Genomic DNA, 18,163 nt, shown 5'->3' with positions numbered 1-18,163 from the left:
ATTTCCATTTTGGACTTGATGTCACCCTGTAAACTTAGAATATTTCTTTATTGAAAACAAATAGCAATTATGCTTCCCAGTGTTCTAGTCAATGAACCCTGTTTCTTCTCTTTGGAATAACCATCCCTTTGCCTATGTCAATTTCAAGACCAAAATGACAAATTATTCTGTGATATTTGAGATTCTTGGGCCACAGAAGACACTGAACTGTGTGTGCTCTGCCACAGTTAAATTTTCAACTACTTCCTTCAGCCTGAAATTATTAAAAATATTATAAATATACTTTATGTATATGTCTTGTTTTATCTACCCCACCCACATTTCATAAAATGACCACACCCAAACCAACTATAAGACTCCTGCTGGTTCTAGAATTTGGAATATTACCTGATGGGACAACATCATGACATGGTCAGTTTTGTGTTCATCACTTAAATGAGCAATGATGGATTTTGATGATTAAGACATAGTTAGAGATCACCGAGAAAACAAAATGCCAGATGCTTATACCTTAACCACTTGCCAATGCTCAATATTTGTCTTGCAGGTATAATTTGTATGGATTATAGCAAAAAAATAAATCAGCAGAAGTCCTTAGTGTTTTGTTCATTGTAATGAGAGAGCTGGGTAGATCTGTTCACAAGGCAGCTAATCAAACTATATACATTGATGAGCCACACATGTAATGCACACTGCTCAGCTTTGTGTTCTAATCCTCAGATTATGCTAAGAAGCCCAAGTGACTCCAATAGCATGTGGTTTTGAGCAGATATTTCACGCTGGCTGCAGGAGGGTGAGACCTTGCTGACTTTCATGGTGGATCTATATGAGATCTCTGTGCATGAGCTCGAGCCCACAGGTGAAGAGCTAGACACTCGGGATCATTAAGTGTCCTGGAGGACGAACCTTTGCTCAAGGGGCAGGAGGATGGGTTCTAACCCAGGGCTTGCCAAAAGTCAGCAGGCATTCTTTGTACTTGTCCTGCTAATCTGTGAGGATACATTTCTACACATAGTTTAGGCATTCAAATTTCTTTACAATATAAGATTGCTTATCCCATGTGGCTATGCTTTGCACTTGGATCAGACGGTGTGCTGTCACTGCAGGGTCTGGCAAAGACACTTGTTTCCCCTCTACATCCAGTATCCTGATGGCTTTTACTCATTTTTTTCAAAACTGTTGAAATAAATGTATAACAGGAAACACTTTGACAAAGGAAGGCAGCCTGATTGACTAATTAATGATCTTTAAATGGTTCTTTTCCTTGTGTTTTAAAGAGTATTAATACATTCCTATATTGGCAAAAATTAAAAACAATACCTCCCCCATGTATACTTTAAAAAAGTATGTCTTTTAAAGTAAATGTCATAACTTTAAACTCTAACTCTGTTCTCATTTTAATTCTAATTTTTAGCTCTCCCCCACTCTGTTTTTTACCATGAATGTTTGTTGGCACAAGTTTCTGTCCCACCCAGTCCCACAGTCATTTAGTCCCAAAGAAACACACAGAGACTGAGCCTATTAGCTCAGGCTTATTATTAACTAGCTCTTACAATTTAAGTTAACTCGTAATTCTTGTTTATATTTAGCCATATGACTTGGTATCTTTTCTTAGTGAGGGATTCTCATCTTACTTCCTCTGTATCTGGCTGGTGACTGACTCTCTGCCTCCCCTCTTCCAGAATTCTCATAGTCTGGTTGTCCTGCCTATACTTCCTGCCTGCTTCCTGGCCAATCAGCATTTTATTAAACCAATATGAGTGACAAACCTTTACAGTGTACAAAAGCATTATCCCACAGCAACTATTAGTATGTATGCAGGATTTCCAAAGAGAGGAGCCATTATAACTAGGGTGTGGTGCAACATTTCTCTATGTCCTACACAGACTAGGATATGATATGGGTTCACCAGAGATTTGAAAGAATGAAAATGGTGGGACACCATGAGGGCACATGGGAAGCAATTGCTTTATGCAACCGGGTAGCTTCTGCATCTGCTAAGAAACATGGATACAGATGTTCCAGTCAAAATGGATACATCTGACAGTCCACCAACAGCAACGATTTTATGACATTCTGACCAATCCCAGTTTAAGGAGACATGAACTAGAAAGGCGCCAGGCTAACACTCAAGCAGGGTGAGCAGAAGATGGCATATGTCAGAGTGTGCTATCTATAGTCAGAACCATTTCACTGGGAGACATCACTTCTTTCCCCAAATATATTAAAGAAAACTCAAGGGTTATGAAAAAAAAAGGAAAAATAAAAAGACCCATTTCTATATCTGGACAATTTTTATATGTGTGCATGGTGCTTGTTATATAAGGTCATATTATCTTTGCCCTGTCAGGGCAGTTTAACGCCTGTGATCTGTTGTAGCTACTCACACAGTCTGCATTTTATCCACAGCATAGTAAAGTGAGAGTGACCACCACCTGGGACACATGTAATGTCTCACAGGTGCTGGTGTAATCACTCAGCTTGGCGCTGCATCTTCGTCAACCCAAAAAATACTCAAATAAGCAAAGAAAATACTTATTAAACATAATTTTCCTCTTCAACCAGCAGGTGGTAACTACACCCTCCTCAGTGGCACAAAAACCATCCTCAGCAGTGACGGGGACCATCTCTGGACGCTGGTTCATGACTTGGTTCCTTGCTCACACTACACGGTCCAAGTGAATGCTTCTGGTCCAAGTGAATTCATCCAACAGCCGAAGCAGCATCCTCAGTGACGCCGTGTCTGTTGAAATACGTCCAGCGTCCAGCGGGTGAGTCTGAAACCGCTGTAGTCTTTCTGACCTTGAACAGGAAACCCAGCACTGCGTGACGATGGGACACTTCATTTTAAAACATAGAGGCTTGGCTGTATTTCTGAATGTTTGGGCAGTTTCATCTTTTGAAAACTCATTATTGATATTCTTTTACTGCTTTGAGGAGTCTGTTTAATTCTTACAGTGTGTGTGCATATGTGAGTGCATGTGTGTGTGCGTGTGGTGTGTGTATGTGTGTACATTCATGTGTGTTTATTTGTATGTATGTGTGTGAATGTATATGTGTGTGCACATGTGTATGTGTGTTTGTACACACAGGTATCTCTGAATGTCTTTATCTTAAGAACATTAGTAAATGTGTTTTTTGTAATTTGTTGTTTGATGGTTTTGTTTATTTGTTTATTGTTTGTTTCCTCATTTCTTCAACTTGCCAAATTTTGTTAAACTTTTTTACTTTTGACAACGTATTTATAAGCAGATGGTTGGGGAGGCATCAGTGTTCAGGAATTATTGGAGAATCGTGAAAAGGTACAGCCCTTTTGCCCCTCCTCAGAACATACGGACAATATCAAATTTTAAATCTAGGTCCTCTTTGTAAGAGTCGGCAAGTGGCTATTACAGTAGCGTCTCTTCCACACACTGAACAGACACTTCATCCTAGCCGTCGCTATTGCCTTTCCTGTGTGAGATGCAGTGCATTCTGGGTATGCTTATTTTAAATATTTCTATTTAAAATTGATGCAGTTTAAAATAAGCATAATTATCCTAAAATGTGTAGTCAATTGCACCCCATGTCCTAACTATTTGTGAGATCTCGGCGGCAAGAAGAAATCTCTCTCTCAAATTGGTATTCACGGTTCCTGAATGGGAAATGTGCCGCAGAGTATGCGAACGCTGCTCAATTGGGTCTCCGTATGTGGGGTTTCTGAACATACTCAATGAGGAGGACTGAGGAGATCTAGTGTCTGTCCTGCCCTCAAACTTCCGGCACTGAAGAACCTTAATAACTGTGTGCTCCATTGACAGCATTCCTACTGACTTAGTGTGTTCTCAGTTCAGAGCAATTCAGTCTGTGTTCACAAAGGAGCTCACTTCATGCATTGTCCATGTATTTAAGCCTGTGTGTTCTAAGAGGATTCTCTCTCTCTCTCTCTCTCTCTCTCTGTGTGTGTGTGTGTGTGTGTGTGTGAGAGAGAGAGAGAGAGAGAGAGAGAGAGAGAGAGAGAGAGAATGATTCAGATAAAATAGCACATTCCTATTGCTCACTCGATACACGCATGAGGGCCTGTTTGCCCATACACGAACCAATGTAAGGGAAACAGGGGTAGCTACGTCATTGCTTTACAGGTGTGTGGGGGAGCTGAGGCTCCACTATGGCTCACAATCTGGGATCAGTGGGCCATTGAGAGGAATCACCCAGGAGTCCATATTCGGGAGGTGACCCTTCACCCAGAGAGGAAGCAGCGCCTTTAGAGACAGAGTGTGTGTCACTTCATTGCCACCATTAGGACTTATTTTCTCCCGTCATTAGATTGTTGTTGATTACAATTAAGAAACTTACCGCTTTGAAATGATCTTTTTTATGACCTTGTGGCAGTATAAAGGTGATACCTCATTGATTAAATAGGTTTTAGTTCATGCTTCCTTTTACCTAATGAGCTGAAAACATATTATGATGATTTACACATAAAAATCATGCTGGAAAGCATGTGGCATTCAGTGGAATATGTGTGTTTAAGTAGAATTAAATTAGTGCTGAGAGTTATTAAAGAAATCTTGCATGCCTTCCAGTGAGCTGTGCTTCATACCGAAGTGGACAGTAAATGAGCCAGCTCGCAGAAGGCGACTAGTGGGCAGAGGCTGTGTGCTGCTTGCTTTTGTGTTGTGTTTGACTGGAACGGTCCGTGCCATCTCTTTGCCCTCTGTGGCCAACCTCTCTGATGGTGATGCCGATTTCCTCGTGTCTTTCCACGCTGGATAATGTGAGGTTTAAAATGAAGTAGTCTGAGCTACGGATTCTTTTCAGATACATCAAAACCACCGTAACAGAGAGTTTGGTGGGAGGAATGCCATTGTTTTCTCTTTACCTAATACTTGCTATCAAATGATACATGGGGTGGGGGTGCTCAGGAGAGATGGCCCAGCATGCCAGAGTACTTACTGCAGACACGTGAGGACCTGTGTTTGCAGTCAGCTGCCCTGGAAAAGTTGGGCTTGTCTGCATGCCTGTAACCCCAGTACTGGGTATGTGAACTGGGAGACAGGTAGGTACCTGGCTCTAAACTGTGGGGAATCAAGACAAGAGGGTGTTGTGGGTGCTTTACCACCAGTCAATCTAACCAGAACAGCTGTAGTTGAGTCAGAGACCCTGTCTCAAGGGAATCAGGTGGGGAATGACCAATCAGGATGCCTGGCATCCATCCACTCAAATATATATATATATTTGCATATATATATATATATATATATATATATATATATATATATATATGCATCTGCACACACGTGTGTTTATACTCCATGCATACCCTGACAAAGAGTTTAGTTACCCTTGGTTATCATTCCTCAATTTCCCTCAGGTCCAGTCTCCACCCGAGTATCTTTATATGATAGTCAGCTGCAAAGCTGTGACCTCCTCTGTGCACAGCATCCAGTGGAGAGAGTCTGTGGCCATGTATATCTAGCTGAAATCCAGAGAGTTAGAGTGGGAAACAGCCCCACGTTTCGTGAGCTTGCCAATTCTAACTGCTGGCCTTTTCTCGGATGAGCATAGGATGAGCACCTCTTAGCTTATGTAGGAATTTGGGAAAAGAAGACAAGAAAACTCAGTCCTAAGAATTTTATATGCCAGGCTGGAAAAGTGGCTCAGCACTTAAGAGTGCAAAAAAACCCTGTTTTTGCAGAGGGCCTTTCAGAGTTTGGTTCCCAGAACCTCTCAGGCTGTTCACAACTTCCTGTCACTCAAGCTCCAAAAGATCTGATGCCCCTGCTGGACTCTTCTGGCAATGCATCACACACACACACAAACACACATCTCTGGGCTGATGCTGGTGAGACCTCTCACTCCTTTCCACCAACTCTCTTTTGCTGATGGGAAATCTGAGTGTAAGAATACAAGGCTCACCGGTGAGATGGTTCAATGGATCAAGTATGTGCTGTGCGATCAAGAGGACCTGATTTAATCTCCAGAAGCGCGTTTGAAATGCCAGACATAGAAACCTAGTGCTGAGGAGCAGAGCAGCCAGAGAGCCCAGCTGACGTAGAGAGTTCCGGTCCGGTGAGAGACCCTGTCCCCAAACAGAAAGAGCAGATTAGGGGAGGAGGACACTGGATGTCAGCCTCTGGCTTCCACGTGCGCATGTGCACACATGCAAACCCACGAACAAAGACACGCATACCCACAAAGGAAATCTGACAAACCTGTGTTATCTGAAGATTGTTACCGAGGGCTAAATATGTAGATTAAAGGTACTCAGGCCCCAAAACCTTGTATATAAAAATAATAAATTTTTAGTCTTTGGAATCCTGGTGGAGTACCTCTTGCTTTTGTCTGTGGAGTCCTGCCCCACCTCCCATATGTTCTCAGGATTCTGAAATCCTGCAACCACTGTATTTTGTTATTTCTACAACATAATTCTTGTTGGTGTTAAGGTACTTTGGGAAATGAAAGATCACTTTAATCCAAGCTCTCGAACAGCATTATGGGACAGGTACAAGAGTTCTGGGCAAAGAGTTAAAAAAAAAAAAAGGAATCCAAACGTTAATCTATAAATATGAAACTTCCCTGTGACCTTTACCCCACCAAGGTCTGAAGTTACTAATGGGGTTAGGATTCAGCACTTAATGGGGCTCGGGGCATCTGTGTTTTGTATGCATGGAATTCGGTCTTCAGTTTAATAAGTGGTTGACATTGGTGATGTCCCTTAATTTGCTTAAATCTAATTGGCTCTTTTATCAGTCAAACCTGTATGGATTGGCAATTGATCAGAAGGGGTCAGCCATGACTCTGCATGTAGTTAAACGGTGGAAGCGCCTGCTAAAGCCGCCGTGGCCGGATAATCAGCCGAGGATGAAGGAATGTGCTTAGAGACAGAGGGCGAAGGAGCTCCCAAGTTCTGTGGGATCTTCAAGTTCAGAACAAAGACATTATGGACTGTATAAATTTTAAATACACTGCGTTTTGCCTCCAGACTTAAACCTTTCTTTTTCCAGATGAACTGAAATCTTGTCTGAAACTGTCTTTGTTACATCAAAGACCTACTCGGAGAGCAGAAGGAGACAGCGGGATCATGAAAGGGCATAGTTTAAAATGATTACTGACACACTTCACACTGACGAGCTACAGCCGGATTATATTTTTCTATGAATGTTTCCTATTTTTGCAGAAGGAATCCTTTTCTTCCGTTTATCTAAACGGTTTCAATTCAACCAGGAAGGAGCTCAGGACCACCTGTACTTCTAAACCCCACTCAGTTTTCTCCAGCAATAAATAAATTGATGGTTTTCAACTTTTGACTAGAATTACTGCAGCTTAGATGTTCCCTTAAAGTAAAAGGCTTGGGGAAGCCATTGTTTTCTGAAATGTGTTTTTTTTTTAAAAAAAAAAAAAAAAAAAAAAAAACAGAGAGACCCGGAAAGTGACTGCAAGTGGCTCATCCTCAGGAGTCTTTCCATCACCCTCCGCTCTAGCTGAAAGTGTCAGATCATCCTCAGTTTTCACAGCTCTGAATCGGGCTGCCTGGCGATTTCCCCCCTTCTAGGATTGCCTGGCAGGTGCAAAAGCGTGTGTTTATTTGCGCAGTTAGGGACCATTCAGTGCTCACTTCCTGCATTGCTCTACTGTGCTGTAGGAACCTGCATGTGGAGATCAGACACATAAAATGCTTCTATTAAGTCTGCCCTGCTTTTATTTTATTTTCATCTTTTAAAATTTATTTATTTACATGTGCACCCGTAATTTACTCACATGTATGTATGCCAATCACATGTATGTCTGGTGCTAACAGAGATCAGAAGAGGGTGACGGATCCCATAGAACTGAAGTAATAGATTGTTTTGAGCCACCATGTGGGAACTCAGAACAGAACCAGGGTCCTCTGCAAAAGCAGTATATGCTCTTAACTACTGAGCCAACTCTCCAGCCCAAGTCTTGCCTGTTTTTAAAAGAACAGTAGATAGGCACCAAAAACCATTTATTACATTTTTCCTTGAAGGAGATACAAGAAAATCTTTCTTACCAGCAAAATAAATATGGCATTTTCTTTCTGTGTAAATATCAAGAAATCTACATCAATAAAATCATGCCTAAAATCTGTATAACTCGGGGCCAGAGAGATGGGTTAGTGTTTAGTTGCACCAGCCCAATGACCCAAGTTCAAACCTTGAACTCCATATGAAAAGCAGGGTGTAGAGGTGCGCATATCAGTGAGGTGGAGGTAGGGACAAGACAATGTGCTGGACACTCGCAGGCCAGTGCTAGCCTGGAATACTAGGCTGGAATTCCAGCTTGCAGCATGTGGTATAAAGCAGAAGTCATAAGAAACTGCTTCACAGGGGTAAAAATGAAGAAGTCACCCCCACAAATAGTTCTCTGACCAGCACACGTGTGCCCACACATAGACAGAAAATAATTAATTAAAGCATCTATAACTCAGTATTTGAAGGAACAATGTGTTCCTTCAATGTGTGATAATTTAAAAAAATTCTTTTAGTTATTTCTAAAATCTGGAAGTTTTCTTTCTGATTTCTTCTTAGTTCTGCCACAATTTATCAGACATTTATGGGCTGTGAAGTCAGGAACAATGTTTAGTTTCTAAATAGTTGTAGCCCAAAAGGCTGAGACAAAGTATTTGCTGAATAGGTGACTGAGCAGAACATGCTGTGGGCATTAGGACTTATACTAAAAATTGTTTCTGCTGTCCCCGTGTCTTTTACTTGGACAATCATTCATTTTTCCGGGTTTAAAATTAGATTGAAGTCACCACATTATTGGTCTTACTCTTGTCAATATTGCCATCATACTATAGAAACATCATACTATTGCGTGAACTGATGGGGAAGCTCAGCCAATCACATTTGGCTAGGGTATGGCTGCCTGGGGCCAAGGAACAAGGAAATGGGATTCCCAGGAGTCTGCCCCTTGTTTTTCCTCTCTTGCTCCCAGCTACATATGTGCTCTCTGGATCTCAGTCGTATGAGTTTTCTCTGTTTTCCAATTATTAAATATATTATTTATCTTTGAGCTGGTCTTGTTAATTCTAACTGCCGATTGACCACGCCCTTCAGTCAATTCTTGACATCTTCAAGTCTCTGTAGGTTGTGTTTAATTCTTCATTTTAACCATCATTTTCAATTAGCTATTGAGAAGGGTAGTTAAAACAGGACTTTAAAAAATAAATACAAATATATGTTAAATATAATTTAACTCAGAGCAGGCACCTACATACTAATTTTGCATGTGGCTAATTATTTACCCGTAAGTTTTTATATAGAGCCAAGTTGTTTTCTTAGGGAGTTAGTTTGTCGTTTAAGAGTCTAGCATGCTTCTTCTTAAAAACTATATTCATAATGCACAGTTTATGATTCCCAATTTAAAGTTAAAACAGAACAAGGGACAGGAGAGATGGTTCATCTGTTAAGAATGTTCACCACTCTTTCAGAGGAGTTGGGTTTGTAGCACCTATACTGGATGGCATTTAACCACCTGTGGCTCCAGCTGTAGGGAATACAACACCCTCTCTGTCCTTCATGAACACTGAGCACACCTGTGTCACACACACACACACACACACACACACACACACACACACTAAAATCTTTGAAAGGGAAACAAAAATGTAAAGATAATTAAGTGGACTCTAGTTACAGGATTTTTCTGTTTTTATAACCTCACTGTACTGACAGGATAGTATGATTAAGTCCTAATTTTAAGTTGTATAAAACAATTAATTCTTATAGAAACTAATCTCTGTTATCCTCATAATTTTGTAACATTTAATTAAGTTATAAAATGATGCCAAGGAGCACAGCTGACATGAACTCTTTTGGCAAAATAAAGCTGTCTCTCGGCGAGCAGGGCGCTATTGGTGACAGCTGAATTTTATCTTTGAGCTGAAGAGATAATTTAATATCACTCTCTGTGCGTTGCAGAAGAAATAGAAAACGTGTGTTCATTCAGAAAATCGGTGAAGAACGGCTAATGAAGAGTCTGTGCTGTTTAAGAGCAGGGAGTGAGCCCACAGTGTGGGGATGCTCTGCTCTCGAGAACCCAGCCTCAGGAGAACAGGACGAGCCCTTAGCTCAGGCCATGGGAAACAATGGCTCTGCCTTGAAAGAAAAAGGAAATCATATACATATCCCTTCAGTTGATTAGGAGATGAGTCTGAGGCTCTTAATGTCATTCATGCAAGTGTTTGCTTATTAATTTATTCCTATCTCATTGGAAGCCGTACACACAATGACACAGTGTTGAGGTCAGAGAACAGCCTAGGGAGTCAGCTCTCTCCATCCACCATGTGGCACCTGGGCACAAACTCAGGCAAGCGGACCTAGTGGCAAGTGATTTCACCTACTCCCTTCCTTCACTTTTTTAATGAAAAAAAATGATTTTTTTCTATAGTTTAATTTCAACCCAAACCCCGTTCTAGGGCCCCAGAAGTAGACTGTAGGTGCGTAGAACTCTCGGCCCACCTATTTCATTTCCCAATGCTGCAACCGTGAGAGTCTACTGGATTTCCACACCTGCAGATAGTCTTCATAATATGACAAAATGCTCCTCAAAAAATAAATCAAACTCATAGTTTTCAAAGAGGTAGGACTTCCTTTGCCTACTGCAAGACCTCCTCGGCATGTGTTTGATGTCTGCATTCTGATGGCCATCTATCCACTTTGATTTATTTATGAGATTTTACTAGACACTTCCACATGCAATGGGCTACAGTATGTTTTAAAAAGTGTGCAAAGGGATGAAAATAAACAAAACAAACCTTTGCACTTGAAAGAGTTGAAAGTGAAACAAAGAATGGGCTAGTGTGGTGTGTTACAGTGTCTAGAGGGCAGAAGGAAAAGTGAGATTGGCTGTCTTTTATTAATCTAAGAGCCCCAAAGAAGATCTAAGATAGAGCTGAATAGTGTTCTTTGAAACAACACACACTCCACCACATAAACAGATGGCTCATCCTTGCCTTCAGTATATTAAAAACCGCACAATTTATATCACACCCAGTTCTTAGGAATCTTCAGGAGAGTTGTGCATAATGTCTTCCTTCTCTGTGTATCTTCCAAATGTGCTGCCATTTTTTTTTCATCCTAGGGTGAAAAAAAATCTCAACCCATGGAAAGTAATAAAGTAGTTGAACTCAGAAGATAAAATGTATTTAGATTCTTAATAAAATAATGTGTATTTCAAAACACACATAACATCCTACATAGCTCTATTCATGTTTGCTCCTAAATATTTCATTAGAGCAGAGCCAGGGTGTCACTGTCTGTCTTTAATAAGTGCTCAGACCCTTTGGCTCCAGTTGTTACCTTTGGTTTCCTAAAATGGAGAGTTTGCAGCGCGGTAGGTGTGGGTGCGTGTCTGGGTATGTGTGCATGCTCACATATACATTTATAAAGTTACATATCCTGAACCCACGAAGGGGCGGTATTTTCCTGTGACCGTTTGTAAAGTTTCCTTCACTTTTTATGCTGATTGTCTTGACAGTGGACTTCCTGCTTATAAAAACAGTCTGGAAAGGCGCAAACTTCTGAGCTATAGGGAAGAAGGAAGGGAACTTTGAAGTGCACTTACGGAGCACTCAGCAAGCCTCCAGCCAAGAGCTAGCAGCCCTGCACATTTGCATACTATTCTCCTGTGGTTTATACAGACACACATGCCCCACACACAATTAAGTACTATCTTCAGAGCATCCTGGGGCAAGGCAGAGAGACTGAGAAAATAATTAAATGAAAATCACATTTTTTTCCCCACTTTACCAAGGGAGAAAGATGGGCGATATTGCCTCTCCGAGTTTCATTGATATTAAAAATCATATTTTTAAAAGGAGTAAGTACAATTCTCCCGTCTGCATTTCATCTCGGAAGGAAGGTTTGTCTTTAACTTCAGGTGAAAAAAAAAAATCATGTCGACGTGACAGTTTCACTGTTTAAATGCAACTTGAAATTTTATTTGAATTCTCAGAGTGCCCTGAAGAAATGTTTCTTTTATTTCTTAGAAAATAGTATTATTCTTTTCTTCTCCTTCTTTATCATAGAGCAACTCAATGCCTGCCTTGCATTTAAAATCCTGCGAACATTTACCCACCTGTATAGCCATTCTTAGGGAGCTAAGGAAATCCTTAATGAAGCTCGTCATCAGGGGCTCACCCCAATCTCTTCATTAACAACATAAATAGTAACACATTCCCTTCGCTTAGCTCCATACCTGGGAAAAGACTGCCCTAGTCCAGAGTTGCTAGGTGCTTTCTTAATGGAAAATAGACCATGACTTTGGTGGAATATCCCCCCCAACCTCTGTGTTATTTTGATTATTAACTGATTGATACAAAGGAAACTTGGGTGTGCAGGTGGCAATTGTCCAACCAAAAAATTGAAAATGTGGAGAGCAGGCATTTCTAAAAGACAGGTGACTAACTCCGGGAGTCACACCTGGTCCTCACACGTCAGTGGTTGCTTTCAGCTTTGCGCTGACTTCCCTGTTTATTGTAATGGATGATGTCTTATCTATCAGAATACAGAACAAATGGCTGAATGATGTGGGGTGCAGAGGGTACTCAGGGTGGCCTTCTTCCTCTGTCTCTCAACACTTGCATATCTCTAGGCAAACAATTGTCAGCTAACCCTCTGCTCCTTTTCTTCAGTTTCAGTTATCGTGGGTCAACTGGGGTCTAAATTATTAACTAGAATGTTCCCAAAGCCAACAATCTGAGAGCTTTAAATTGAATGCTCTTCGAAACCTCATGCTGTTTCATTCCATCTTTGGTTCAGAGTTTCCACGATGTATGTTCTCCTCAGCTCCTCTTTACCCCCTGCCACCTCAGTTACCAGATCAACTGTCCTGTTCTCTTAGGGCTTGCATTTAACTCACCCACATTTCAGTCAAAACACTAGAGTAGGGTCATGGGCAATCAGGACATGAGGCATCAAAGCTGCAATGCTTTCCCTTTAGCTGAAAGTGGTAGAATCTAACAGCTCAAGGTGTAAAGAAAACAAGTTCCACGTGTGGTTGTTAAGAATAATTAGGGAAGTTAGGAAGGCGGGTAATTCCTGCTGGTTTGCTGTGCGCTGGTTTGCTGTGCGCTGGTTTGCACTTCCTTTCTCTAGTCCACTGAGCCCTGAGGCTGTGTGGCAGGTGAGTGTACAGATAAGGCATTGTTATGTACAATTTTGTATTCTGTGGTTTTGGGTATCTCAGAACACATCGCCCTCAGATGAGGAAAGGCTGCTGCAGTACCACATCCTCAGAGAATGACAGTGGCTTCTTTGTCTTTCTTTCTTGTACAACCTACCTTGACTCATCCTGTGGCTCCAGGGATCTAGCGTCCCTCTCAGAGTGAACCTGGGCTCCGCTGTTCTGTTTCTCATGTGTGTTGTGGGCTCCAGCAGAGCCATGAAAGAAAGCAGTCTGTTAACAGGGAACATGTCTCGCCACATGAAACCTTGGACTCTATGAATAATCTCTGGCCAACTATTACCTTTGGCGGGGGGGTCTGAAAAAGTTGCCAGTATAGAGAAAGAAGAGTGGGTCAGAGCAACGTGTAGGGGGTACTGAGCTAGTGATGCCATCTCATGACAGCGTTCATTCCCAAATATACTTTAACCACTAAAACTCTCTTGACTAAACTGCTTTCTGATTGTTTCTGAACCAGCCACAAATTCCTATACAACATGTCCCTGCCCTTAAGATTATGAGAACTGCCTGACCACTTAGCTCCTATCTCTCTGCTTCTGGAAACAATGCTTGCTTGCTGCAGGCGTCCATAGCTGCCCTTCTGTATATGTCACAACTGCAGATTTTCCTTTAAAAACTCAAACAAACTGGAAGTCAAGGCAGCTTCCTGCTGTTCTACTTGGGACAGCTCCATGAGCGATAAATAAAGAGTCCATACGACTTATAGAAGATAGGCTGGATTCTGGGGGTCACACTGGCCATATTGAATCCAACACTGCTGAAGGCCAACTCTTTGTTTGCATTTTCCTCTATAGGAGCCAGGTAGCTCTTTTCATGATTTAAGCCCATGAGTTGGGCTTTATTACTTGGAAGCAAGATGCTTGGAGGGAGGCAGCCGAAGTAGAGAACAGCACCCTTTGCCTTCTTGCAGACAATACCAAACCAGGAGGCTTGGTGTGCGCCAGCTTTCGTCTAAACACTCAAAGGAGGGAGTTTCCAAAAGCATGCCTGTTACAAAATAAAGCAATCACTCCTAAGACTATGTGACTGCTGGCTTGCCATGAAGATGCTCCCTTGCCCTGGAGGTGCTCCCTTGCCCTGGAGATGCCCCTAGAGTCACTGCACCCCTAGTCTCATGAGAACGTCTGTCTCCACTTACAGGTCTCAGTGCCAAGTTTCACCAACAGTCTTCCTTCTTCTCAGCCACAAGGTTTGGCCTCAGTGTTTTTCTGTAGCTAGGGCTTCTGTTTTTTGGGGTTTTTTTCCTTCTTTTATTACTTAAAAAAAATACCAATCCAAATTCCCACTTTCTCCCCTCCTCCCAGTCCCCTCCCTCTCCCTCCACAGACCCTCCCCCACCCCTCCAACTTTAAGGGAGTGCCATGCACCCTGCCCTGTGGAAAGTCCAAGGCCCTCCCTACTACATCTAGGTTGAGCAAGGTTTACACCCAAAGAGAAAAGGATTCCATGGAACTGGTATATGCAAGTAGAGACACATCCCAGTGTCACTATCAGTGGCCCTCAGTCTGCCCCAGCTGTCAACCCCCTTCAGAAGGGCTTGGTTGTTCCCATGCTCGTTCACTCCCAGTCCAGTTGGAGTTGGTGAGCTCCCATTAGCTCAAGCAAACTGTCTCAGTGGATGACCCCTTCATGGTCATGAATCCCTTGCTCATAATCTCACTCCCTCCACTCTTCAACTGGATCTTGAAAGTTCAGCCCAGTACTCCGATGTGGGTCATTGCCTCTGCTCCCCATCTGTTGTTGGACAAAGGTTCTATGGTGATATTTAAGATACTCATCAGTCTGACTGCAGGGTAAGATCAGTTCAGACACCCTCTCCTCTATTATTTAGGGTCTCAGCTGGGTTCATCCCTGTGGGTTCTTGGGCAATTTTCTGGAGCCAGGTTTCTTGCTAACTCCATAATGGCTCCCTCAATCAGGATATCTTTTTCCTTGCTCTCACCTCTGTCCTTCCTCCATCTAGACCATCCCATTCCCTCAAGTTCTCCTCCACCTCCCTTCTCCCCCCGCCATCTACCCTCTACCCCCCGATCCCAAATTTTTGTCTGATTCCAGTTTCCAGGTTGGTCTATATATGTTTTTCTTTGGGTTCACCTTATTACTTGGTTTCTCTGGGATCCTGAGCTATAGGCTCGTTGCCCTTTGTTTATGACTAGTGTCCACTTATGAGTGAGTACATACCATATTCTTTTATTTGGGTCTGGGTTACCTCACTCAGGATAATGTTTTCTAATTCTGTCCATCTGCATGCAAAATTCAAGATATGATTTTTTTATTGCTGAGTAGTACCCTAATGTGTAGATGTGCCACACTTTCTTTATCCATTCTTCAGTTGAGGGGCATCTAGGTTGTTTCCATGTTCTGGCTATTACAAATAATGCTGCTATGAACATAGTTGAACAAATGCTCTTGCAGTGTGATTGAGCACCTTTTGGATATATTCTCAAGAGTGGAACTGCTGGATCCTGAGGTAGGATGCTTCTGATGGCAGAATTCTCAGACCTGAGCCCCACCAGTGCTTCCCCTCGTGTGTGCCATTCCATTACCTGAGAACTTACTAAGTTCATATTTCTTCTTTGCATCTCCCTGAGTGCCCATGTGTGATGAGTATGGGTGTTTATATATCTGTTTGTATGTATACAGGCATGCATGCACATATGAGTACACACATATGTGGAGGCCACCGGTTGGCAGCAGGTGTCTCTCTCAATCGGTCTTCATCTTCATCTTCAATCATATTCACTGAGGCAGAGTCTCTCAATTGAACGTGGAGCTCACCCTTGTGACCAGTCTGGCTAGCTAATGGGATTCCCTGCTCGTATGACATGCAGGCAGGTGGAAATCTGAACTCTGGCCCTGCTTCATGGTTGTTGCTTATGAGTGAAGGGCTCTAACCACTGAGCATCTTCCTAGCCCCCCCAAGATCAAACTCCTGAGCCCTACCCGCCAACTACTACACCAGCTTATCTGAGATTGAAGCTCTGTGTTAGTGATCCCCTCTCTGTGCTCCCCAGTGCAGGTCATTCAGATAGTCTAGTTTGACAGCCATAGAATTAGATCATCTTTAAAATGCGCACAAAGCGAACATGTCACATGTTCATTTTCACAACTGTATTTCACATTCGTAAGTAGGTCGCCGAATTCCGGCAGGGAAATAGATCAGCCCGTTTCCCATGCCTAACATTCTTAGGGACAGAGGCCTCCCTCGCAGCGTTCCTGAAATGGGATGGAGACAGACACCCTGGGCAGCTGGTTCCAGATGCCAAGCACACCAGTAGCACCAGAAAGCAGCAGGCTCAGTGTCTATGCACTGAGGAATGCTAATGACCCTACCGTGAAGATGCTGCCGAGGAAATTTCCTCTGCTCCTGGATTCCTTCACAGAACATCTGTTGCCAGGATGTCCATGTAACTAAACCTGAGTCTCTTCCCCCTGGCTCTCCTTAATGAGCAGCTCATGATTTGGTTACATCTTTAGCACAGATTCCAGGGGTTTCTGGCTCTTAGACCAGAAGAGTTAGCTTTTTGACTTTTTTTTCCCTTTTAAACTCCACAGAGTATCCTGATGCAATTACCAGTTGCCAGGAGGACCATTAAGATGATGCAGTGTTTTATTTGGCAAAAAGAGTTCTTTGATACAACAGTTATTTATAGCCAGGGAGCCCTCACTGGGTGCAGGTGTTTCTCTTTTACTTTTTTATTAGTGTGTAGTAATTGTGTAAAATAATGAGATTTGTTGTGTTTTTTTTTTTTTTTTTTGAAGGCAACTCTCCAACTTCATTTGAGATTCAGGAGGTTAGTTCTCATCCACATTGACTGTCTGTAGATTTTTGAATGTGGTAACAGGCACATAAGTTACCAATGTGTAGAGTTTGTTTGGTGAGTCCTCATCCTCATTACATTTTCTGGACAAACGTACCCGGATACGGTATGGAACATTCCTTATTCCGTTGGCCCAGACAGCTTTATTGAGCCTGGTATCAATCCGTACATCTGGAGTCCCCATCTCCTTCATGGCAAATTTCTGGATTTCTTTGAGTGCCCTAGGAACACGCTTCTTGAAGCCCACACCATGGATGCGCTTGTGAATGTTGATGGTGTACTCTCGGGTCACCACCTCGTTGATGGCAGAACGGCCCTTCTTCTCGCCACCTTTCTTTGTGGGAGCCATTCTGCCGGGCTCAAGCTGGAAAGGAGATTTGTTGTGTTTTGTATATATGTATACAGTGTGCTTTGATCATACGAAAACTCAGTTCTCCCAAAGTCTATGAGGGAGCTGCTCTTCAGCCCTCATTTCTGTACAAGTTTGGGAAGCAAGAACTGCTTGTCACTAGGCCATGCCGCTAGGAGACAAACTCCAAGACCTATGAACCCGGACATCTGAGCCTTTCCATCAGCCTTCCCTAGCTTCTCTCGCAGAGGTAGCACACATTTTTAGGCCCTGCCCTTCAATCGGAGCTAAAGAAGTAACTTGATTCTACAAGTGTGTCTAATCTAATTTGAAGCATATTGATTGGCTGAGCCACTGAGGGCTGAAAACCTGGTGAAGGGATCAGAGCCTGGCCCTGAGTTAACTGGCCCACTGATGCTTTTCACTGTAGCATGTAGCAAGTGAGGGGAAATTCACTGAGACATATTTCACGAGCCTCACAGAGTAGCATGGTGCAGCGTGATACACCACATACACAGTCTATAGAGACAATAAAGGGACAACCAACGTGCCCCATCCACTCCCATGGTGGTAACAAGAACAAACTTTCAACCAAGAAGTTAAATAACGTCTTTCTTTCAGGTGCACACACATGAATTAATAAAAACATAAAGTATGTCTAGAATGATGTCTCAGCCTTAAAAGTGATTGCCACACAGGCCTGGTGACCTGAGCTTCATCCTTGGACTCCCGCTAAGAGAAGAGAATCGGCTCCACAAAGCTGTCCTCTGATCTCTTCAGGCATGTCGTAGCCTGTGTGCACACA

At 42.6% G+C, this 18,163-nt stretch overlaps 1 protein-coding gene and 1 pseudogene across 1 annotated transcript in view; one reads left to right on the top strand and one right to left on the bottom strand.

Annotated features, from left to right (window-relative positions):
- Ush2a (usherin) overlaps positions 1 to 18,163 on the top strand; it is a 683,507-nt gene that overhangs the window by 413,699 nt on the left and 251,645 nt on the right. The window contains 3 exon segments of the mRNA XM_087905997.1: positions 2,566 to 2,687; positions 2,689 to 2,755; positions 11,244 to 11,252. Coding sequence (XP_087762123.1) covers positions 2,566 to 2,687; positions 2,689 to 2,755; positions 11,244 to 11,252 — 198 coding nt within the window.
- On the bottom strand, positions 16,982 to 17,376 carry LOC148121972 (large ribosomal subunit protein eL31 pseudogene; annotated as a pseudogene).

Source organism: Myodes glareolus, chromosome 5 (assembly GCF_982192425.1).
Source record: "Myodes glareolus chromosome 5, mMyoGla1.1, whole genome shotgun sequence".
Classification (NCBI taxonomy): Eukaryota; Metazoa; Chordata; class Mammalia; order Rodentia; family Cricetidae; genus Myodes; species Myodes glareolus.
The sequence above is the reverse complement of the archived record's forward strand: the minus strand, read 5'-3'. Positions and strand labels throughout refer to the sequence as shown.